The 26922-nt window shown below is 35.2% G+C and overlaps 1 protein-coding gene across 1 annotated transcript in view; it reads left to right on the top strand.

Annotated features, from left to right (window-relative positions):
- LOC149088212 (glycoprotein-N-acetylgalactosamine 3-beta-galactosyltransferase 1-like) overlaps window positions 1-25526 on the top strand; it is a 49595-nt gene extending 24069 nt beyond the window's left edge. The window contains exons 3-4 of the mRNA XM_089245562.1: window positions 18451-19124; window positions 19806-25526. Coding sequence (XP_089101688.1) covers window positions 18451-19124; window positions 19806-20087 — 956 coding nt within the window. The 3' untranslated portion in view covers window positions 20088-25526. The remainder of the gene's footprint in view (window positions 1-18450; window positions 19125-19805) is intronic.
- The last annotated feature ends 1396 nt before the right edge of the window (window positions 25527-26922 follow it).

The following is a 26922-nucleotide window of genomic DNA, read 5'->3' as shown; positions in this document are numbered from 1 at the left end:
TTCTCTGGAAGGGCTGCAATAATAAAATAATAGAAATACATAACTTCATCTTGATTTCTTCTACTTATGAATTAATATCTAAAAAATATTTGAGATGCTACATGTTTAGGAATAAATTTAAAAAACCCATTAATAGTAAACTGAGCTAAAAGAACTAAGCCCGAACAAAATACTAGCTAAAGCTGTATTTTGTTCGATTTTTCTGCAAGCTAAAGTGATTGAACAAACATTTCGGTAGAACATCACCATTCTCATAGGACACAAAACTTCTCTTAATAGGCCCTCTGATTCTAATTATTCGCAATAGTAATTAATTCTTGCATTCTAGATTAAGATGTATTTTTGCCGCATGTCTATAAAATTCATTATTTGCTGAGTCTTATTGTAAAATGTATTAGTCTGACAATCAGTTTGGTTGTCAAAGCATTTTTTTCTGAAATCAGCAAACGCGGGCAGAATCTTACATTAACTTCACTCCTGAAACATGAAGAGAAAATCATACTTGACGTCCCTACTAATGAGAATATAATTGTAAGAAATTTTTTCGTGATGGGATTTTTCCCCCGTGCATTCGAATTTGAAGGGGGGGGGGGGAGAAAATCACGTATAAATTCACGCAGCGAAAAAAAAATAAACTTGAGCTTAACTTATGAACAAAAAGAACTTAATGAAAATGAATATGCTCCTTGTGTGAATGCAAGCCTTGTACGTTTGAGAAATTATCAGACGTCCAAACGCATTTCTCTGAAATATAAATACGCGCGCTCGGCTCATTACATAAGGGATTGCTGCTGGTCGACTTCGTAAATGAACAGTTTATACCCTTTCCCCATTTTTTTCGTCGATGCACGAGTTCACTCATATAGTATAAGGTCGTTGTCTCTGGTTATGTGTGTGTGTCGGTTTTTTTTTGTGCAAAACAACCTTAATGATACTATTTCCTTTTTCTGCTCGCATGAGCCAATTTTTTTCCCTACGTCCGTTTTAATTATAATGCGGGATTATCTTAGTTATAGTTCATGTACACTGTGTAGGTTAATTGTGGGAGGCAGCACTCTACCAGTTTGATTGCTTTGAATCGAAGCTTTGTCTCGTTTGTTTCACGTTTTTTATTTTTACTTGCAGCTGCGTATACGTGTTAATTAAACGTTTTAATGGAAAATATCTCGTTGTGCTCCGGTTGGAATCCCATTCGGAGTTCACGTTCGTAGATGCTTTTTATGGTGTACATTATTATTATTTACAGTATTGTTGTATGACAGTTTGTTTTAAAAATAAATCTCGTTTAAAATGATTGTGAAATTAAAAAAACCATTTTTCTACGAAATATATTAAGCATTTGCGGCCCTGCGTGCATTTTTATTTTTCTACAGCATCATAAAGTTTTTTCTGCGATCATAGCGGAGTACGGAATGCCAGAAAAACTGTTTAACTAAACGCGTAACGTTTTTATCAGCTTTTCATGGTATTTCCACCTGTTACTCAGATTGTTGCAACGCTGAAGCTGCTATCGTAAATTGTCAATGTGGTAGTCAGTAACACACGGTGCTGTATCACAATTATATATACATACAGGGTGTATAGGTAACAGGGCGTATGGTATTTTACTGGCGAATGGTTAATCCTAGAGGCATGCATCCAATTAGAAAAAGTATCCAAATAGCGTGTAGTACTCAGATACGTCATTCATGTTGCAAGGGATTGTATAATTAAATAAAAATGTTAACTTTTTATACGGACACTCTGTGCTCAGAAACCCAATTACAGTGAAATCTGTACAAAATGGAGCCTCAAGAGACAAATAATGTTCCGTTTAAGACAGGTTTCTGTCTCATACAGTGTCAGGTTTCACTGTACAAAGTTGTTGCCCTGTCTCTTCTGATGCCAACAAAAAAAGTCACGTTTCTAAGTGCAATATTCACTGAGATATTTGAGTTCGAAAAACGAAGGAAAGTAGGGGTGAAAATAACATTAAATGCGGGAAAACCGTTTCACCTGCATTTAATGCTGTTTTTCCCAACTTTCCTCTGATTTTGGAATTCGAATATCTCAGTGAATATTGCACTTAGAAACGTGAATTTTTTTTTGGCATCAGGAGAGACAGGAAGAACACACAGAGACACAGACACAACAACTTTGTAATTGAGTTTCTTAGTGCTTAGTGTCCGTATGAAAAGACATTTTTATTTTATAACTATACAACCATTTACAACATTAATGACATATCTTAGTACTGCACGTTATTTGGATACTTTTTCCAATTAGATGTAAGCCTCTAAGATCAACAGTTCACCAGTAAAATGCCATACGCCCTGTGTGTGTATATATATGTATGCATATTTATTTATTTATTCTACCTCTATATATATATTTTAACATCACTTCAAGAAAAATTGATTGAATTATTTCTCTTATTATTATTTTACATCTAGTGTCGCTAATCAGACAGACTTGGCCCACTCATAAAAATAATCTGTAGATAACGGTGGGCTCATACCACACGTGTTCGGATTCCTCGGGGAAAGAAAAGACCCACGACAAAGGCAAATAGTGGGTGATTTCAAGTATGGTCCAATACGGCTATTTTAACTATGCGACCCAGAACATAAAAAAAAGTTGGTATTTAACCCTAGTCGAGTATATGATCTATACTATCATTTTTCTCGATAATAAAAAATGTTCAGAAAATTTCGTATATCACAATTTATTCGAAGAATTTTTCTCTTTCTCGTGCTTATTTCGCTGGAAGCGTAACTGGGGTGTGTATAATATTTATTTCATAACAAGTCACAGAAAACACAGCGTTGTTTTTTATCTCGACTTCTCACTGTCCGCTAAAAGCCTGGCCTAAATCTGAGTTTTCGGCTGCAGATCTTTCCTCCTCTAGTCATGCTATTAGCCGCTTATGAAATTCCGTGTATCATTTTCATTTGTTCGGTTATGTCATGCAGGGCGTGGTTGGGGGGGGGGGGTTGACTAACAAACGGCAAAAATTTTTGTATGTTATCTATGGAAAAAGTCTCTTAATATGCATATCAAAGTCACTCGAATTCCGTACTACTAACTCGCACGCTCCTGTGAAATGTGTACGGGTGTATATTATGAATATCGTGTAAAAATTCGTTTTGTTATCTGCCCTGCTATGCTTTTATTATTATTATGTGACATCCCGTCAACGCCTTATTGGGCCATTCTTCTATGGAAGTTCATGTTAGGGTTGGATTATTGTAAACTTTTTTGATGATGCGTATTTGAATTGGGTTATTGTCACAAGTAATAATGATAGATGGGCGTAGGATGATATATGTGCTTTATTTTACCTGTTTCTGTGATTTTTTTTTTGCTTTGCCCTTCTCAATATTTTGTCGTTTTTTTACGTTCAGTGTATCGTCGGCGGAAACTCCAACACAACGGATCGACCTTTTGACTTCTTTCATAGGCCGGTTTGTATAACAAAACTGAGCTCTATTGTGATGCCAACTTTTTTTTATTTATTCATTTTTCCATGCTTGAAATATAAAAATGATGGCATTTTCTAAATTTAGAGATTGAAAAGGTCGTATTTTCATGGTTGATATATTCTCTATATCTCAATATATTCTCTCTAACAATACGAAGAAATTCATTTTCACTTTATTCATATTGGTGTGGTTATATCAAGCCTGTTTTGATCGACTGGAGTTAACATTTAATCTTTTTAACCGCTTATTATTCTTTCCATATAATCGTCATAAACTGCAATATTTTTTGCGTACAGTAATTCGATTTAGATTTTTTCATCAAGTTATCAGTTTTCTTATGCACCCTACCCATTATCAGGAAAAAATGTTTTATGTATCTTGAGGTACTCAGGATAGATTATTTTCAGGAACGTGGAATCAGAAAGCTCAAGACTTCGAAAACTTCGCAAACCAATGTGTTTATTGGAAAATAATTTCATTAAATTGAAAATAACGATTCCCTCAAACACCACGAAGTTTGGACGTTCTATGTTAAACAGGCTTGTACCAGTTCAACGCTTCTTTTACGAAACTTAATTTTCTATGGAGAAGAGATTCGAATAGATTGCTCTAATCGATTTCGCTGCTTCGTTTGATCGGTACGCAGGCACTTCCCAATGCAAATTATGAAAGGAGAAGATCCCTGCTGGGCAATTACAAAGCATCATTTCCGTTACGTTAAACTATTTAAATAAGTTGTATATTGTATACACAGATGGTGAGCTTCGAGATTTGGTAACCGTTAACTTTGTCATAACCCAATGTGGAGAATTTATAATAATGGCAATAATTATGCATGGCTGAGTGTGTGCACTTGCGATGAGCGTCAGTTTATGTATGGATTATATGGTAGTTTTTTTCCGGTTGAACAAATCCAATTCCAGTGTTTTTTTTTCTCTCTTTATCATCGTAATTTTACGCCTCTTTGGTTCCACGGCATCGGTTATCATAAGTTGACTGTCGTTGTTGCTTTACTATTGTTATTTCTAAGGGCTGAGGTCGCTTATCAGTAAAAGCACATGGAATGTGCTTCCACTTTTGTTGTTTGTGCAGATGCTGAAGGAATAAACATTTTTTATCCAACTCTAAAATAATACGATTGCTTAATGCATCCCTATGCTTCTTCTCTCATTCCATGTGGACTAACTTTAGTCATAGCTTCACGTTTATAGACAGCATTTGTAATAACGGGCATTTTACCTGTTCGTTTTTCCTCATTTATTATTGACTGAAAAAACACTCATTGAACGAACCATCGTGATGGCATGATGATGTGGTCATTTCATTTCCTGAATGACAAAAATTTCACCACAGTATAAATGTATAATGAATTCTGCTTCGAAATAAAGTTAACGAAACGACTTTGAGTTCGAAATATGCCGATTTGAAATACTTGATGAGGCCTCGAATGCGAATTTCGCGGGCCTGCGAGTAATACTGTACCTAGTCACCTGATATGGAATCAGGTGGCATCCGTTATAAATTTTCAATGAAAAATATAATTGGGCTGACTGAATAACATTAAGAAATGCTTACAGAGGGAGATTTTCATAACCGAATTAGAAGCTTTTCCGCTCAGTATCGTAAGTAATACGTGAGCACTTGAATCGACTAATATTTCAGGAGGACTTGTTTCACTCTCAAAATGATAGCCTTGCCATTAAGGGGGTTGGTGCACGCAAATTTTCCAAAAAAACCGTTTTCTTTTTTTTTTCAATACTATGAAATATTTTCTGCGTCAGTGTTCTACCTGTACTAAAAATATGTTAATATAAACTGCTGGCAGGCATTACACGTGCTAATGTTTATCTCTAAAACGTTTTTTGTTAAATAAGGAAATTTTTTTTTCGTACAGCACTCATTCAAATGTCTTGAAACTTTGTGTGTCTCTCAACACTATGGTGTCATATACTTTAACAAGAGCTTTTATGATTTTAATTGTTGGGTATTTTTTTTCTTGAATTTTAACTTTAACTACGTGTTACGTTTTCACAAATCACAAATTTACCCATATTTTGTGCTATAAAAAGTTTTTAAATAATTTTAATAAAAAATCCTCGTGTTAGTATACACCATAGTGTTGAGGGACAGATGAAGTTTCAAGACATTTGAATGAGTGGTGTTCGAAAAAATGTTCCTTATCTAACAAAAAACTTAGTTTTGATAAAAAAAAAGCATTTTAGTGAAAAAATTAGTAGGCATTAGCTTATGTAATGCCTACTAGCAGTTTATATTAAAATATTTATATATTAAAATATACAGGTAGAACAAAAACTTGAACACAGATAGACACAGAAAATTTCATAGTACAGTATTTAAAAATTGGAATTTTTTTTTTTTGGAAAATTTGAAAATTTGCGTTCACCAACTCCCTTAAGATCGGTTTGTTCTGAATCACGCGTATCTGCAGTGGCCGGTTTATTTTATATCATCATTCATCCCATAGTAAACAAGGTGTGTGTGTGAGTCCTACTACAACTTCATTCCCTTAAGTTGCTTCACTCGTGAGGGTCCCCCTCGTAGTTTCGCAGAAATTAGTGAAGTTTAGATAACACTCGGGAAACAGCAGTATGAAAATTCCTGAAAGAAGGGTAATAATACATTGAGCATTGAAGGACCGGATACACTCGGCTTCACATCTCAGGGAGATATCGAAGTGTTCCCGAAGGATGTGTGTGCATGGAACTTCATTACTTTATATGAAAATAAAAAAAACATTATTTCATACACACACACATATATATACACAATGAGAAATCTGGAATAAAAATTGTAATCAAACATCGTCCACAGTTAATCAGGCTCGTAATACAGAATGTTTCAAAAAGAATCCCCCTTATTTGAAATTCGTATATATATTACGAAAAATATAATCACTTTAGATTAATTTTATATTGCATGGCTAATCAAAGTTTTTTTACAAACCAAATTAAAGGTGCTCAATATGTCCACCTTGGAATGCACGGCATATGTCTATACGGTAGTCAAATTCGTCCTCAACTTTTGCGAGCACCTTTGCATCCACTGCGAGTGAATTTCCGTGGACTACATGCGAAACTCTGTCGGATGCGCTCCACATTTTCTTCTGAAAACCCCCTCGAAAAAATTCTGCGTACGCCTTGCTTTCTACCTTTACATTATTCGATCAAAACGGATTAAAATCTAAATAGTTATGGTTTTTTTATGACATACAATTGTATGACAATACAATTTGAAAAAATGCCGCTTGCAAGAGCTAGGGTGAAAAATGGCTAAATTATGATTGTTCCAAGTTATGAAGTTCCCTCTAATTGTTTTTTAACTAGCCTTGTTTTTTTTTCTGCTCACTGTTAGATATTCTTTTGCATTCGCACTTTTTTGAAGAAGGTATTCTCAACCTTTGATGTACCACGGACCCTTTGTGCTAATAAAATGAGGGTAACAGACCCCCCCCCCTTCGCAAAATAATATTCCGTTATATTTATTTATTCAATATTGTTTGGCCGACACCTATACAAGGAAATGCGGTGGTGAAGTTTGACAGAAGAGACGGTTGATGTTGCAAAAGAAATCGGAAACTGTTGTAAAATCAATGATGTTTGATGGGAGGTTGTTCCAATCGGTTGTTCGAGGAAAGAAACGAAATTTAAAACGGTTTACGGAAAATTCAACGCGAGGAAAATACACACCGCTAGGAAAATTCACCGCCATGCAATTCACCGCGAGGAAAATACATCGCTAGGAAAATTAACCGCCGGAAAATTCACTGACTAACAATTCACCGACAACAGTTCGATGCGAGTCAGAAAGCGAGGGAGTGAGCGATTGAGTTACTGAGTCAGTGAGCGAGGGATTGGGCGATTGAGTTACTGAGTCAGTGAACGAGGGATTGGGCGATTGAGTGAGCGAGCGAGCTATGAGTCCATGAGCGAGTGAGTGACCGAGCTACTGAATCCTTGAGTGAGTGAGCTACTGAGTGGAGGAGTGATCTAGTGAGTGAGTGAGCTACTGAGTGGATGAGTGATCTTGTGAGTGAGTGACCTAGTCAGTGATCCTAAAGATATGGCGGAAAGTTTTAATAATGACTTTATTCGAAGAAATTGAGATGATACGGAAGAAATTACAAATTGCTGTTGCACAAGAGAATATATTCAATAATTCCATCAACTTTATATTTTACTCAGAATCTTCTAACGAAACGTTAAAAGGAATAAATAACAGAAATAACAGAGAATTAAAAGATAATAAAGTAAGTCGATACGCGATGAATTACTCCCTAAATGATTAAAATCATCTCCTGTTATCACTTTGATATTATAAAAAACATTGTTGATTATCAGTAAGCAATGGATTATTTTTTATCACGACCTAGCTGTTACCAGCGACTTCATTGGTGTGGAATTCTGCAATCTCAGATTTACTCAGCAATGATTCCCCTTATACCACTTTAACACCTCATGATCCCCATGGGTGATGAACAACATGTCCTGACTGATTCATCATCGCCGAGCTAAAGCTATAAATATCGAATTTTGTGAATATTTTTGTTTCACGACGTGAACTGACTAAGAAAGGTTTTTCCATATTCGACTCCTAAGGGGGGTTCAATAATGGAGGGAGTCATACGTTGGAATCACGCCGAGGCGAAACCGCTGAAGCTATAAATATGCCATAAGGTCAATATTATAATGTATACAATATAACATAGAACAATCAGATTTTTTAATCATTTGTGACACTACTAGGTTAAAACTAATTCACTCACTCACTAGGTCATCGCTCAATCACTTAATCACTCACTCATTCAATTACTAGGTCACTTAGTCACTCACATACTCACTCACTCATTCAATTACTAGGTCACTTAGTCACTCACATACTCACTCACTCATTCAATTACTAGGTCACTTAGTCACTCACATACTCAGTAAGTCACTCACTAGGTTAAAATCAACTAATACACTCACTCACTAGGTCACTCGCTCAATCACTTACTAGGTCACTCACTCACATTCACTCACGCACTCACTGATTCAGTAACTCAATCGCTCACTCCCACGCTAACTGACTCACATCGAACTGTTGTCGGTGAATTTTCCTAGTGGTGAATTTTGCTGGCGGTGAATTTTCCGAACACGATTTAAAACAATCTGTGGATGCAAAGATGGGTTTCAATTTTTGGGAATGGTTAATTCTATTGTAAAAGTATGAAGCTGGAATATGAAGCAGCGTTAAATTAAAAATTTAATTTAACGCTGGAAGTGTCGGTATGAAAAATGCCGTGAAGGATTTTAGAAAGGGAAGTTAATCGAGAGATATGTCTGCGGGTGGAAAGCGGTTGGGTTGGATATTGAGTTGGCACTTGAGTTCAGTAACGAAGACGTAGGATGACCAACAGTTTAAAATGAAGCGAGCGGATTCATTTTGAATAGATTCTGGTTTGTCTGTGTTGTAGAGAGTATGGGGGGGGGGGGTCCCAGATTCCACAGGCATTTGAGAGTACAGGAAGGATATAGGTTTGGAGATGCCTGAGGTGACGGGTGGATTTTTTAAGGTTCCGACGAAGAAAAAAAAAGTTTTTGGAGACAAAATTTTTGGACACACATGAAAGACGTAATCAACATGGTGGTTATCATTGTAAAAACAACGATAGTTGATTGTTTTCTTATCCAAACTCGCGAACTCCCGGAAAACTAGGACCCCTTTCTTTGAGGGAACACTGGTCATGATAATTTTGTTCATTTAAAGATTTGTAATCGTACATGAATGCCATTCAGAATATACTTGCATTAGTATGGGAAGTGCTTAAAGTTCTTATATACGGTAACTATACAGCGTAATTTCTTTTTTCCCTCCATCTTCAAAGAGCTGCTATTTCAAACTTTTCCATTTTCAGTAATCTTTATCCAAAATTCTGTCTGGGCGTATCATCAACAGTGTGTTCTCAGTTTTTGGCCACCTTTAGCTCGGCTTCCTGGAATAGTCTGGAAAAGAAACACTTCACAGGCACAATCAATATCGCCAGAGAATTCTAATGGTTTAATGTGAGTGTATGGGGGGGGGGGGATTATAAAATATGGCCTTATATATATAAATTTTATAAAGGAACGTTTTACCAGGTTTTATTTCCGTTAAAGCAAAATATAGAATTAAGGAATTCTACTCGCAGTGTTTTCCCGCTTCCATTTATCGAATTCGGGGAAAAAATTGCAGAATCGTTATTAAATTTTTATTCTACGTCGGGATAGAGGTTTTTTTTTCATGTTGGAAACTTGAATTAAATTATATCTCTACAATATTATTCCAATATCAAGAGTTTTTGTTATTTAATGCGATGATTTATTTATTCAGGACATCATATGCCAATATGATAGCTCTGTAAATTACGCATATTTCATGAATTAACAGGAAATTAGTCAGTGTTTTTGTTACATCACAGAGTTCTTTCTTGCTTCTATCTCCCCCACTCCTCCTCAATTTAGTTTTAAGTATTTAAATACTCGTTATTGTTTGAATAGGATTTATCTTTATATCGGATCACGAACTCATCATTTATGTTGGTTGTTTGGTTGTTCTGCATACATTTATTTCAATTCATAATTCTATATCAACGCACGCAGTTTGGTGTTTGCTTCTTTTCCTTTTAGATACGTTGCTTGCATGGTTATCTTCTACGCTTCTCTCTTTATGTATTTCCAATCTCTCTTCCCCAAATTAATGTGAGCTTCCTGTATATAAAAGAAAAATATCTGCAATATATGCTGCTTCCTGTTCTGGGTTTTCATATGTATTAAAAAAAAAAAAGATGGGTTTTCCTATTCGAACGCCAACTGGCAGTTAATTACCCTTTTTTCCCTCTCTCTCCTGTTTAATTTAGTGTCCTACTGGGAAAGGGAAATGATCATGTGGCATTCGAATGGTTGATGTACTTCTACCAGTACTGTGTTCTATTTATGTGATGATGTGGTTCCCATGTCATTATTTGTATAGTTTTAGATAGTTACAGCATATCGAATAAGAATTATTTTACTTCATATAAATGTGAAATAAATTCCAGCTCTTGAATTTCGAACAAATTCCGGCTTTGTGAAATAAGGCACGTATGCATTGTTCATCCATTGGTTTTTATCATAATCATTAATGCACTGACGTGATTCTTGGATGTTTATCAGAAAATAGCTACTGGAAATCACGCTTTCTAAATGAATTTGTCGAATCACTTTTTTGCGCACCGAGTTTCAGTCGGCTTGCTCATGCCACAAGCTAGTTGTGTCTGGAATTAAAAAAAATAATTAAAATCTCAATAATACGTTTAAGTAATAATACTCATCGTAATGTAGAGCTTGACAAATCTCATGTCGACTAAAAAGATTGGAATGGTGCCTAAAGTTTTCTATGTGTGATTACTATGTTAGAGTCTGAGGGAAAAGCAAAAATTTAGGAATATACTGTATTTCAGCATATCAACCAACATGGAAAGAGGTCACCGTGTCCCGTGGAAATTGTGGGGAAATAATTATTTTGGCGCGATTTGTTCTCAAGAGGAAAAAGTATTTGGCTCCTGAAAGAATTTGGCTGATGCATAATTTTTAAACGAAAAATTTCGATTTGTCAAGATATGGTATAATACAGTAACGTATATAACGTTTCTCGAAAAACCAGCATCAAAATAACTTAACGACTTCTTTTTCAAGCACTAACAGTGCGGAAAATTATAACTGACTGACTTTAGGTTTTCAATTAGTGACCGCATTAATTTTATGAAAGAAGAAGAACAGCATCGATTCTCCGAAAATTGATAAATTAGATCCTGAATGTAATAAGATATTTTAACGGAGGGGGGGGGGGGATTAAGGAAAAATATTTCTGATAAAAGGTGTTGAGACAAATAATATTGGAGAAACTGCTGGTTTTCATCACATGTGATTGCTGTCACAGCAATGATAAAACAGATTCAGATGATGATTTATGTTAAAAATTTGTGTTTTCATTTTTTTTTGAAGATTATTTGAATAACTACTATTACAGGAAGCTATTTTGTACATTGTTTTTAAAAAATGAAAAATGATTTTTACAATGAAATAAGTTTATCAAATAATAATATTTCTAGGGCATGCATTATTTCAAGTCACGTACTCAACCGGGCATTTGAATTTTTGAAGAGTTGTGCAGCCCTGATATAGGTTTTAATCACAATATGTATTAGATTACATCGTATTAGTGATAGCTGTATAATGTCGGAGATAATATCGGTAACCTATTACCGGTGTGTCGCTAAGAACCCGAGTTGAAATTCGATGTGCTAGAATTAAAAAAAAAACATTTGTTGTATTAGTCTTCTGGTATCAAGCAGTACCTTGATGTAACATATACTCAGAAATATTTCTTTCCCAAGTTGTTTTTTGATTCAAGGTTATCCATCATACGTGAGATTGAAATTTCGGGAGTGAGTTTGGAAAATGAAGTCGATGGTATGGTAGGTTAGTTACGAAAAGGGAAGGAACTTGATTCATTTGGTTAAGAAATCCTTGACCCTCCATTCCGTACTAGAATCTTCAAGTAAATCATTAAAGCAATTGGATTGCGTGATCATTTCATCGTCGGATATTGCTGCCGTGTAAGTACTAGAGAAGTGATAAGCGTTTTCGGACCGATATCGCGCGAAATGCGGTCGGCTTGTTTTAGCCTCGAGGAATGCGCCCGTCAAAAAAATTGTAGCTATTTGCTGTTTTTCTCGAAACAATTAAAAGTTTTTGTTTTCAAATCAAATTAATCTGTTACGACCTAAACTTGATTCACTAGGGCTGCCCAGATGGATCGTAGATATCCAGTCCTGTTATAAATGCACATATTGCATCACTGGTTTCACTAATTTCGGAAAAGAAACAGTCCCATGGATCGGCCGCTGTAGTGATCATAGTGACGGACTCGCATTGTGGGGACCCGGGTTCAAACTCCACCGTCGCCATAGTGGTGGTCGACTGAAGTTGGTTTTCTGTGGTTCCCGACTCGAGGAGCTAATGTGAGCCGATCTCCCTGTTAAAAAATCTCACTAGAGAGAGCAGTAGGCCGGCCTACAACGATAAAATCTTCAATCATTACACTTCACTCATGGTTAGAAAAGTTGATGACAGATGGCAGCACTACACATAACAAGCATAACACAGAAACAAACTTTACGTTCGGTTCACAACACGGGCACGCACATTCCAACATGTACCAATTCGTTAGAAGTTCCGCAGAGGAATATGGATGAAGTGGGTGTACGTCTGGTTTAGTAGTAGTCCTATGGGTCGCGAAACTGATCTTGTTGGTGATTTTGGGTCGCGCGGCTGAAAAAAGTTAAGAGCCACCGATATAGTCACTTTCTCCTTTTTATCAGAATCGCTCAATTCATTCAAGGGGAAAAAAGTTTTATCTAATTAGAAAATGGCGGAATAGCTGAATAAGGACCAAGTTCCGTTTTAGTATCATGTATGATCTTCACTATACTTATATTTTTTGAAAGAAGTATTTCGTAATAGTAAGAAATGTGTTTCTATTCGGTGATAAGACAATAATTCAAACGTGTGCACATTCTTCTGCAATTACAACAATTGGTTTTGATGACATTCCAAGTAGGTTATCTCATCTGAATCAATTCACGCTACGCACGCCACCAAGAGAAATGACAAGTCTAAATGTCTCTCTGGACGCGCAATTTTTTCTGCGTCTTTGCTTTATTTCCTTCTAGTACGTGAAACTTTTTTTTATATGTGTACTCACACGTAGCGATAAATAGATGAAATGTCTTTTGGCTGTAACGTCCTGAGCCACTTTCTCCAATACTTTATTACGGACGGAAAAATGAGGAAGTCGAAGAGCAAAGGAAAAAAAAAATCGTTAGTAAAGAAAAATCTCTACTTCTGTCTCAACGATCCGTAACCGCCTCCTCGAGAAAATGTTGCAACTCACCTTTTCTGTTGAAGAAAAGAAGCTGATAGTGATGTCTATATCAGTGTGACCGTCGATTTCCGCCAATTTCTAAAATAACATCTAGGTTTCTAGGTATCGTTTCTTCTTTCTGGGAACATCGTAATCATCGCCCTAAATGCTGAAATGGAAACGATATGATGGCAATCAAACTAAGTGATGATTGACGAACCACGTGATCAATGATCATTTTATAAAATCGAGGAAAAGTAACGCATGGTTCATTAGGAATAACCTCATGCCATAGCCAGGACTCAAGCGGTTAGACCTCGGCAAATATTAATCGCGTGTGCAAGCTGGTTAACCCTTTCTCTTCTTACAAACTTAACCGGGGCGTTTTTTGCTGCAAAATATGCTATCAATTCATTTGCTAAAATGAAAAGAAGCTGGAACGGAACTGTAAATTGACTTGTGGGTTACTAATTGTTAAGGGTTATGAATGTACTTGTTTTCTGTTTCACCTTCTCTTCATAGAGCTTGATTTTCCTATTACTTGCAGTCAGATGCTTTCGAGGAACTAGAATCTATGCATGCAATGATAAAGGAAATTACTGCCTATAACATCTTTGGCATAACATTTGAACAAAATAAAAACTGCTACTTATAAGACTACAAATTCAGTAATTCGAAAACAACAAAAAATTCATAAATTATAACACATTGCTGACAAAAAAAGGAGAAAAAAAAAAAAGAAATATTAAGAATGCATAATTAAAACTCATTATTATTTTAAAGCTCTTGTGTGAGCAAGAAATTTTTAATACCAAATTATACATTGAATTACAGTGAAATTGATTGCATGCCCTTCAAATAAGTCACTGCTTTTTTTTTAATTTGAACATGAACGCCACAGAACAATGATATTCACAGCTTCATACCGGTAACGAGCGAACCAATGGATATACTTCCCAATTTTATGAAAAAACGTTCATTATAGGCGGGAAATGTATCTCATGAATAAAATGCTTTCATCTATGTCAATCATGGAAATGATGAAATGTTTTTATTGTACAAAAAACAGCGAAATTTGTGTAAAATATTTTGCAACAAACCGCATTAAAATCTGTTTGTTAGTTGTTTTTCTACTGCGATTTCTATAATTAAAAAATCATGGTTGTCTACGGGAAATACCGTTAATATCTTCATTTCTAATTTTCTCCGTGTTTGTTTTTCGTCATAAACTGATGTTGAAAATGTCCCTTGCGAACCAAATTCCATTCAATTTACTCCAAATTTTACACATTCGTTTCTTATGACCTATACCTATTTGAGAACTAAGCAACCATTTTTAAATCCATCAGTATTTACTGCTAAAATTTTAATTGTTAAAAAGGCCAAAAAAAATTGTCATTTGGTTCGATTATTTTAGTCTTTATTTTGTTTTCTCACATACCGTCGACATATCCCAAAATGCTTACTTATAAATATTTGTATGTATCTTTCATCAAAATAGGAAAAACTGGGGACAAATATAGCTCATTTTAGTTTTGTATAGTTGTTTTCCAATAAATTATTCATTTAACATACAAATTTTTCAAATAATTTGATTAGTTTCACCAAAATGCATTTATTGTGTATGTTCACGCTATTTAAAGATACGTTAGCTGAAAACATTAAAGATCACTTCTTCATATGGAAGTTAAAGGAAAAATACATTGTGTGTGTTTTTACCCGTTGCTTATAAACTTGAGTTTTTCAAGCTTTGATGATTAATATATTGTATTGTAAAAACTTTTGTTTTGATCTTTTCTTTAGGAAATTCCCGTACGAAAATGGTGGGAGACATTGTTTTTTGGTCGATGATTAAGCATTGGTATCTCAAAGCTTTGAATATTTTGGCTGAAAACTAAGGGAAATATTTTCCTGACTTATTTTACTTTATGGCCAAAATTATGGCTTGCTATAAGTTGTATAAAGACAATCATAAACCGTCGTTGGTCGTAAATAGATTTCGATTTTCCTTCTATCGGAAAAAAACGCGCCAGGATGTATACGGAACGGGAAACTGCACGTCATAATTTTTGCGCCGCCCCTGAGCATGGGTAAAATCTTCCTAACCCTTTCTTTCTGTAAGCCACTGATTTGGGTTTGAAAGTTTAGCTTCGCGCGCGTTAAAATCGGTGTCTCCACCCAATTTTGCAATTCTCGCGTTGTGGGGTTCGTCCGCAAATGGCACCTGTAACTCTTCGCTATTATCCACAGACTAGAGATAACAATCTATCATACGTCTATGCTATTATCGAAGCTTTGAATACTTGGGCAGTATTTTTTTTACAGTATTTTTCGACATACTTGGTGCACGTTCAATGGTGAAAGTTGATTTCTGAGAGCACGCACTATCATGTATTCAATTGACTTTTTTTTTTTTATTGAACAAACAGCACAATGAACAAAACAGACAAAAAAAAATTAAACAAACACTTTTCGACCCAAAGGGTCGAAACCTTCCATGGGTCGTGTTGATACATTACGCAAAGAATTTCTGGCAACATACATAGATATATTTTACTACAATTGCTGCAGGCAAGTCACACCAAATATATTACTTTAAAATGTTAAACTATAGTCTGATATGTCGAAATACAGATATATTTTCTTACACAACAAAGATATAAACAAATTTTACTCCTTATATCATTTGCAATTTCATTAACTATCGAACGAAACGAACCGCTCCTTATCTGCTATTTCCAGTATACGATCTTTTATAGCCTTTTTAAACATATAAAATGATTGCTGTTGTCTAATAACATCATCAAATTCTCTACATATTCTTGGAGCAAGAAAACATATTGATTTTTTGAAAATTGTTTTTTAGGTAATGGTATTTGATATAAATATTGTGATCTCATAGTGCTTCTTTGTATATTCACTCTGGGATACCAATCAGGATTCTTATAGATGAATACTAAAACTTTATACAGATAAAGTTGCCGTATATTAAATTGGATTAATGATACTTTATTTTGTGAAGAACTGTTAGTTTGTATAATGTCACGTCGCAAACAATCATAAAGATTATCCATAGTATGGATTGAATTTTTATATGTCCCCCCCCCCCCAAACTTGTAGTCCATATAAAATATGTGGGAACACCCATGCAAAAAACACTTCTTTCAAACTTTGTTGTGAGATGATAGCCTTTAATTTATACGTCATTGCTGTAATTGCTTGTAATTTATTAACAACTTGATCAGTATGATCTTTCCAGTTTAGGTTAGATGAAATAATGATTCCAAGATATTTATAATGCTGTACTCTTTCAATGTATGAACAATTACATATAGGATTTGAAAGAAAGTCGTTACATTCATGAAATTTCATTAAATCTGTCTGTGTTCTTAAGTTAGTTAAATTAAAAAGAACCGATTTAGTTTTGCTAGCATTTAGCCTAAGTCAAAGGTTTCGAATTCTTTTATTTATTGCATGGATGTCTTTTTCCAAATTTTTTATCAGTTCTTCAGTTGTTTCAGCGGAGGATACCAGAACGGTATCATCTGCGAATGAAACAAGTTGAAGTTGACCGGAAATATTGATATTATGAATTTCGTTAATGTAAATAGAAAAAAGTATTGGGCCCAGGACCAATCCCTGAGGTACACCTGTATCTATTGCCCTTACCTGACTTATCGCATTGCCTATTTTAACGGTCTGTTTCCTATTTGTTATAAAAGATCTGAACCAATGGAGCGGGAGCCCTCTTACTCCAATATTTTTTAGTTTTTCCAATAAGATATCCCAGTTTACTGTATCAAACGCTTTACTGATATCTATAAATACAGCTGCTACTTTTTTGTTATTATTTATTTTATTTTGTATATAGTCCATTAATCTAATAGCTTCATAGCGATTTCAGTATTCATTTTTTTCCTGAAACCAAATTGATGATGTGAGTAGTAGGCAATGGCGTGTAAATAACTATTAAGTTGTCGTTTTACCCATTTCTCTAATAATTTCGACATAATAGGTAAAATCGAAATTGGTCTGTAATTGTTCATGTCGTCTTTATTACCTTTCTTGTATATAGGCGTAACAATCGACTTTTTTAGACATTATAAAATATTCCAGTATTTAGAGATTTATTAATCAGATGGGTTATTAGTGATGGATGGTGACTATAGATAACTTTAATCATTCTTGGTGTCAGACCATCACTTCCTGCCGGCTTATTAATATTAATTGAGTTAACCAAGCTTTCAGTTTGTGGCAAGTCAATTTCGTGAAGAACAATTGAATTGAGTTGAGAACTTTCGTCGTTTCGACTTCACGTCAGTCATTCGCTTTAATTTACCCTCTATACCAGTGATTCCCAACCGGGGCGTTGGAATGTTCCAGGAGGGGCGGTAGAAGCTACGGGTATAAAATAGGATCCTATGGGTTAGATTGCTTTTGGAGGACGATGGAAGAAAAAAATTTCTGTAGAAGGGGGCGATGTGTATTCCCGTCTATACCGTAGTTTGGTTGTTTTTTTATTTATTTTTTATCGCTACAAGTTCATTTGAGCTTCATTATAAGCATTATTGTTGTAGCGAGTAAGAGTGATGAAGCATATCATGTTGAAGATAATTTTTATTCGAATGTGTCTGGCTGTTTTTGAGTGAAACCTGCGTTTTTTTAAATACAAATACAAAGGCCACAACAAATAAAATGTCCAACGAGGTGGCTAAAAAAAGATGCCCATAAAAAACATGTATGCCGAATATATATCTAAACTATATCAAATAAAGCAACCCAATATAATAAGATCAATAAAAACCAAACCCAGCCAACAATCACAGTATCACTTGAGAATAAATATTTTGTTTGAAAAAATTACGATCCTAAATTATTTCCACCCTCCAATTTTTGGTGTGTAACTTATGGTTAACGAATAATTACGATCGAAAATTATTATGTTATCGAACTCCGTGAAAGTAAAAAACAAAATGACCACGTTATTAAAGAGATGAAAACAAATTAACCACGAAGAATACTATATTTATTCATTTTTTATTCCTAGGTGAATCCATTCTCGCAGATGAATTGGCTCGGAAAGTGCGGGTGCTGTGTTGGGTGATGACTGGTCCTGCCAATCATGAGAGTAAAGCCAAACACGTCAAGGCAACCTGGGGTCGTCGCTGCAACGTGCTTCTCTTCATGAGCTCGGAATACGATCCCCAATTGCCCACGGTAGCCCTGGATGTAAAAGAAGGCCGGGACTACCTATGGGCCAAGACCAGGCTCGCCTTTGCTTACGTATACGAACATCACCTGGACGAGGCGGACTGGTTCATGAAGGCTGATGATGACACGTATGTTGTAGTCGAAAATCTGAGGTACATGCTGTTGTCCCACAACTCTACAGAGCCAGTGTATTTCGGCTGCAGGTTCAAGCCCTACGTGAAACAAGGCTATATGAGCGGTGGTGCCGGATACATCCTCAGCAAAGAGGCGCTGAGACGTTTTGTCGAGCAGGCCTTGCCAGACAAGGACAAATGCAACCAAGGCCACGATGGAGCCGAGGATGTAGAGATCGGACGGTGCTTGGCCAATGTCGGCATCATGGCTGGTGACTCGAGGGACGCTCACGGTAGAGGCAGGTTCTTCCCCTTCGTTCCTGAACATCATCTCATACCCGGACACGTGCCAAAGGATTCTTGGTTCTGGCAGTACACATATTATCCAGTCTCTGAGGTGAGTTTAATTTCGTTTAAGAATTTTCTGTTTTCTTCTGTATAAATTAAATTTCCAATTCTCGGAATGATACTATTTTTATATCAACAAAGAATACCTCGATTTTTTGTCACAATTGGGATTTCCTAATCGATCATAAAAGTATGGTTTTTATATAAGATTTGTTTCTGTGAAAAAAATGAGATGTTTCTTTGAATAATTAATAATTATTATCTCACAGTATAACAGCTCTTCTAAAATATCCATCTGGCCAATGTTGGACAGTAAATATTCAAAATCGCTTAGAATCTATGACTGTCAGAAACATTAGTATACGCCTTTTTTCCCGAGCCGAGATTATAGTGTTATTTTGCAGGAAAAAGCCCCATAAAGAAAACGATGGACACCCCCCCCCCCCCAGGAAATCTTGCATATGAATATGCTCAGAAATATCTAACTTGAGTAGGCTGCAACATGTCGTTTTAGACAATGCAGAGCAGCATCACAACTGTAGATTCAATTTGGATCTACTTTAAGTGAACAGGACTCTGAGGTGTACGTGTCATTTTAAGTTGCATGTTGTGCTCAAAATTTTCTTTGAAAACTTCATAACATGGTGGAAATATTGAAGTTTTACATTTTCGATTATTTCCGATGTGTGTACGTGATTTGCCTAAACACCTTTTTTGTTCTTTCATGTAGGGGATGGACTGCTGTAGTGATACAGCAATATCTTTTCACTATGTGCACCCAAACCTCATGTATGTCTTGGAATACCTCATATATCACTTGCGACCATATGGTATATCGAGTCGAGTCATTCACGTAGAAAATCATGGTCACGACAAGAGCAACAGTACTGTAGGTCATAAAGAACACAAGGAAGTTCTTACTACCGCAACTATCGTTACTGAAGCTAAGGAAGATCAACCGCCTACCACAGAAATGAGTCAAAGCCCTGATACGAATTCAACTAGTCACTGAACATGTGGTGGTTAGGGAAGGAACAACTGTCCGTGTGATGTTGTTCATCCATAACAGTAAAAACTTCCTGCCTGAGAAAAGAAGAGTTGCAAGTCTGCAGCTTAGTCGGTTTTTTTTTCAATTTCATCCTGCAATCGTGTCAGATTGATGTCCTAAGAAACCTGGAAGAAACCCCCCCCCCCACCCCTTTTTTTACAAGGGAACTGTGATAATTTTTTTTTTCTGTTAGTTTTCGGTATTGTACAGTTACGAAATGGACCAACTGTTTAATTTATTAGTGAATTACTTTTCAAATTATGTGAATATTTTTGTGAAGTTTTCTAAACTTTTGTGCACACCCGAGCTTCATTTTTTTAAGTAAAATTCCCTTTTTTATTTTTTTTTTATAAAATTTGCCCTTTTGTAGCTTTGTGGAATTATTGCATTTGTCATACTATGGAAGGAGTTGTATAAGCAGGCTGTTTCGTCTTCACTGCACCTTTTTCTGTAGTAGATATTGTAGGAACTTGATGTAAAGACTTCATTTATTTTGTGTATTTTGTAATATTGTTTTATCCTTTATAAAGGCTACACACGAACTAGGGATGCTAATGTTAGGTGGGGTATATGTTTCTACAGCTTACCTAACCTTCTCAGCATGTAAAGCTTTTCTGTTTGGGATGCCTCATCCCAAAACTTTTTTGAGGGTACTTGTTTGCATCGGAAGTCAGTGAAGTGTGCATATGAGTGTTTGTTCCTCAATTACATATACTAGTCTTTGATTTTCAGATTAGTCAGGAATTAAAATGGCTTGATCAAATTCCTTCAAAAAGCTTTTTTTTAATTTGTCATGTAAACTTTAGTTTACAACTGATGTTAGGAACAGAAAATTTACATCTCTTTCACATTGGACCACACCATGGTCGTTTGTTTAATCCTGTTCTCAGTGTACTTAATTTAATCTTTTTTCTCTCAAGGAATCAGTTCTTTCAACTTTTGATTGAGAAGAAAGTATCTTTCATCATGCATTGTAACTGAACGGTGACCCAGTCCATATTCCAAGGAATTTCTAACTGAAAGGTCACAGACAGACTTCTTTCATCATACAGTAGAATTTTTATTGGCTAGCACTTTTTTGGTGTTACGTTAGTGGTATATAACATACCATTCATTTCAAATCACTTTTACATTTCTGAATTTATAATACTATTTTAAAGTCATGAACAAAGAGTCAAATTTGTGAACTTTGCAATCGAAAATTGTGGTCATTGATTGTTTTTTGTAATTTGCAACATGAAGGGAATTTTTTCACTCCCAAACCAAAAAAAATTTTATTTAATGTATAATTTTTATAAAAATTTATATTTTAACCCGTTTCCGCCCAGCGTCCTCATTTAAGGACACAGGGGATTTGGCTTTGTATAACATTTTAGCCTTGCAGCTAGATGTATATTTTAGCATGTGTGGATGACATCCCTACTCAGAGATTGGCATCAAAAACATTCTCAAGGTGTCACATTTATGGTTTAGAAATAAACTCTAAGTGTATTTTATTATCTCGTGGGTACTTTTTTTCCATCTTATATTATAGATATTATATTATTTCCATGCAAGTGATTCTTTTGTTTAATTGATAATTTAGATTATGCAGTTTAATGTGAATACCTCATGCCATTCAATTCCTTTTCCCTTCAACTTTCTTTTAAATGTGTGGTCATATTTTTCTGTTCTCAATTGAGGATACTTGTTGTCATGTGTCATACTTCCTATTGATGTATTTAAAAATTTTCTTGGAATATTATTAATTGGTGCAATTGCAACAAAATATTCTAATATCGAAATGGAATTCAAAGTGCATTAAGGTGCAGACGTTAACGAGTTAACTGAACTTTTCTAAAATATGAAATTGACTGTATATAAAGCATAGACAACTGGATACAATGCTAAGATGAATTTTAGAAAGAAAATTCAACTGGCTTCTGGAAATCAAACCACTTTCCCCTCACAATCCATGCAAGTGCGTTAGACAGAAGCACAGATAATTTTTCTTCCTTAGAGCATATACAGTCAAACATCTCTATCTCGAAACTGACGGGACTGAAAAAAAAAATCGAAATAGGGAGTTTTCGAGAAACAGAGTTTTTTCAGTAAGAAAGAAAAAACAGCAAAACTGGAGGAAAATTCAATTGATAACAACTTAAAAATATGCCATGCTGTATTTTACTACATACTAATAAAATAATCGGTTAAGTTACATAATCAATGTTCAATCACACTGTATGCAAATATATTGAAATACGTTTTAATTTTTTTTGTTAAATTTTATTTACATATCTTAGCTACAATAATCCGTAAGCTTAGATTGACGCATATATTTTGCTCTTTGAGCTTTCACAATTTCATCTGTACCGAAATATTTGCAGCAAGAACTGCAAATATTTCGGCCCCTATCTTCTCAGTTTCCTCTAGGAAATGGAGCAGCGTTTTTACAGCATGTGCTTAAAAATTTTTCACTGTTACTTTTTTCTAATTTTCTGGAGTATCTTCTGCTGCATTTTCGTTACCCGAGTCGGCCATACATTCAGCAATAATTTCGGTATCAGTCAAGGTGCTGCAAGTTTATAGTGAACTTTTCTAGCTTCAAGTGTTTTTTAGTAATGAAATTTTGAAATATCATGAACACAATGCGCTGTAATACGAATAATCCTTTGTAATCAGTTTCTTTCACCTCTGCAGATTTGCGCGAAAGAAAAGGAATTTCAGTGTTTCCATTTTACTATCATTGGGTTTGGCCTTTGAGATAGAGAGTTTTTGAAAATTACTTCGAGACAGAGGTGAAAATGTATTGATTTAGTACATTAAATGCAAGGAATTTTTCCTTTTTGGAGATATAGAGTTTTCAAGAAAGAGAGGTTTGCCTGTATATGCTGAATGGGACTTTATAATGGATAGCTAAGCTAATAGCTCATATGTTCAATGACATTTACCACCAGTGCAGTCTTAACACATGGGTCCGCCTGGTACCCAGGAAGTGGGACAAGAGAAGTGGGGCCCTCACACAAAAATGAGATTTAGTTGAAATTTTCAAGGAGTGTGCATGTAAATTTCCCTAATAGGGCCTTAGATAAATCACTTGGCTTGGGGGCCCATGGTGGTCTTAAGACGCCCTGCTGACCACCAGGTAGCAGCATTCAAAGAGATGATGGTTGATGGACCATGATTCATTTGAATGTAATCCAGTTGAATTTTTCTTCTGAAATTCATATCCATATTGTATACAGTTGTTTCTATCTTGTATGAATACTGGAGAGTAACATTTTGATTGATTGGATATTTACACGATATCCTGAATATTTAAGGACAGGGTTGGAACTTGGGGCAGCAAAATTTAAGGGGGTGGCAGTTTTAGTTTGGAACAAAACACCGTTTTAAAGTTGTGGAGGTGGCAAAATCCTAGTTATGATCCTGTTAAGGACATTATTTGTTTCTATGATATATATACACATACTCATAGTAGGCCCCATGTTGTTTTTTTTCTATCAAATATCTCATTCATTGATTTTTTTCGCGCATCAATTGTCATTAAGTGATGGAAAACATTAGTCTTGAAATAATACGTACATATCACCACAGGTTGGCTGCTGGTCAGCCATCTCCTTGAAATATTGTTATTATTTTGATGTCTGTTTAAAATACTGAAGTGTGCGGTTCTCAGCATCTATATAAGTACTTATTTTCTGAAACAATAATTATTGTTGACTATGACATTAGTAAAACTATTTTTTTTCTCATTCCTTCGTAGGGGTTAATGCTAATTTTATTGATATTTAATATTTGTAGTTAGCTGCTTTTCTCAATTAAGGCAGCTTGTATTGGCGTTGTTGAAGTGTTTGTGTTAAATGCGTGTCCCCTGCATGTTCCTTTGAAATAATTTCGTGCAAATATTTAAAAGAGCCAATGAATGAATACGAAATATTTTACTTTATATAATGTATATAACATGACAAATATATTTTCTACACGAGGTTATTTATGGCAGATTTGATGATTGATTGCATTCATGGGAACTTGTTAATTTTTTTTGCTCGACAATCTTGAATTCAGTTAGATTATTTTTCCAAAAAATAATTTATTCTCATTGTAGGAAGTATAAATGCTTATATATAAGATAACTTGCATCAATTTTTGTTCAAACAATTTCAGTGTGAGAACTACATGTATAAATTGAGCTTGTATATATATAAATGTAGTAAAATGTACCTGCATGTGTGATGCACGATTTTATTTATTGCATATATGAAATGATACACGAATATAATTGTTATACATATTTGTGAAATATTGCATGACTTTTGCTTGATCATAATTAAGTAAATGCAATTGCACTGAGTAAAATGTGTGTTTCTGACAAATGATGTAAGAGAAAACATTAGCCATGCCTTTTCTTAGTTTCCTGACTCTCTAGTCAGACATTATTTGTTAGTCAAAGTGCACCTAATGTCATGTGTAAAACTTACTTCACTTTGATTTGTTTTCATACAGTAGTCATGCTGACTCAAATCTAATGCAACGTAACCTCTTTATACTGTCATCGTTGGAGAACTAAAACAGCGTTTATAAGTGGGGCTATCAAAAACTGACTGTGTAGGAGGGTGATAATATAAAGAGATTCCACTTTACAATAGTGTTTGAAACAATTATTATAATCATTTTTCAAGTTCTGTTGTATATTCTGACTGGTGCTTCCTACAAGATTGGAAGAATTGATGTATGAAACATAATATTTTCTCACACATGGCATTTTGATTATTTTGTTGTTTTTAAAGTGAGAAATTTTCAATACTGTCAAGGTATCTACATATTTTGTCTCCATCTGTAATTGACTCTCTTATTTCGAGCTCAATTACTCCTGGATTGAATAGAGACTGAAAATATTGGCTTATGACCGGCAAGATAGTTTATTTTTCCCCCAAGTTGTCATGATGTTATATTAACTGCTGGAGAATATATTCCGAGAGATATATTGGTTTGCTTCTAATTTATTGATGAATCAAATGTCAGAGCAAAATCATTGATATTTGATACTTCTCCTCGTTGGAGTTTTACTTGATCAAGATTACAGCAGTATTTATGATAAATTTTTCATAATATTTATCCCTTAGAACAAATATGCTTCCATACCCGATTATGTTTTCTTTTTTTTTACTTTTCTGTACTTTTGTATCTAGTCATTAGTTCAATTAGTTTTTTTTCCTTGGTTTTTTCCTGTATGTTAAATATTTACAATTTTATATATAATGAAACATTCCAATAATTTTGTATTAGTATTTATGCAAAATGTGTAACTTAGGAAAGAAAACAGCCAAAATAACTTTCTTTTCTTCCTTTTTTAATGTGAATTTTCGGTCGATTTTGCAGCTCGTCAATTAAAAGGATAATAAATTGCAAGAGGAAAACGTTTTTATGGATTTCATGTATTTATTTAGACTTCTTTTATTTTATTTAATGATTGTATGTTATGACCGATACTAAAGTCGTGTCAGTGTAAGTTGTTAGCCCTTGTGCTGCCGCTATCGTGAAAATGCGATATCGGGGTGCTAACGGTTGCGCACATACAAAGAGGTACGCGACCAGGGAGAAAAAATCACATAGGGGTGGAGGAAGAGATCTGCATATAAAGCAGCAGGATAGAGAAAATGGCCGGAGGGATTCTGAACTGTAAGGTGTGATGATGAGCCCTCCGCAGAAGGTTTTTTTTTAAAGAGAAAGAGAAGAAAAAAAATATTAAACGGTCCAATCAGCGGCGAGTTATCCTGGGCTAACTCGTGAACCGTTGATCCTAGAATCATACTTCCAGATGGGAAAAGTATCAAAATAACGTGTAGACCTCAGATGCGCCATTCATATTGCAAGGGGCTGTATAGTTACGTATTAGAATAAAAATTTTCATTTTATTTGGTCACCCTGTCCTAAAAATCGAATAAAAAGTTGTTGCCCTGTCTCTCCTGAGGCCAACAAGAAATTCCATGTCTGAGTGCAATATTCGCGGAGATTTTGAATTTGAAAATCAATGAAAATGAACAGCATTAACTAACGGACAAGTTCATTCTACGCTTCATGTGCTGTTCTTTCCGTCTCATTTTTCAGTTATTTTTTTAACTCAAATATATCAGCAAATATTGGACTGAAAGGCATGGTTTTTTTTTGGGGGGGGGAGGGGAGGCTCAGGAGAGACAAGCAACAACTTTCTGACTGGGTTTCTTAGGATAAAGTTCGTTTTTTTTTTTTTAATTTTAATAACTACACAATCCCTTGGTCTTTCGACAAGCAGAATGGGTAGAGCTTGCGATTCAGACGAATCTCATCGCAGCTAAATAAATATCTGATTCGTAAGGCCATTATTCTTTTGAGAACTAAGCTTTTTACGATCAGTGGTGTCAAAAGTATGGTGAGAATACATTGTTGCCTAAGAAAAGGACAAGTGAAAATGAAGTTAGCCTTGAGCGGGTGGCTCAACCGTTTGGTACGTCGTTGCCGAGGTTAAACCTCAGCCCAATTTACTGCTCAGATGAATGAGTCAGTTGGACCGTGTGAAGCGCGCAACCTACACCAAATGGGTATCAGTTGCCGAAGACCCACGATAGTAGCGGGCCATTCAAGTATTACGTCAACAGATTTTTTTTTGCCATTTTTGACCCCCACCTGTCTGCAAAACACTAACCCCCCCCCCCCCCTTGTCAACAGTTTAGACTATTTCATATCTTCAAAAAAGGTTGGTTGATGACGAAAGCAACCTTCAAATCCCCCTTGTCATTAACAGTCAGCAAATCCGAACCCCCCCCCCCCTCGATGCTGA

The sequence above is a fragment of the Pholcus phalangioides genome, unplaced genomic scaffold (assembly GCF_987345545.1).
Source record: "Pholcus phalangioides strain wild (caught in Gottingen) unplaced genomic scaffold, Ppha-v1.0 ptg000003l_1, whole genome shotgun sequence".
Taxonomy (NCBI): domain Eukaryota; kingdom Metazoa; phylum Arthropoda; class Arachnida; order Araneae; family Pholcidae; genus Pholcus; species Pholcus phalangioides.
Note: the sequence above shows the minus strand (reverse complement) of the source record. Positions and strands in the feature narration are given on the sequence as shown.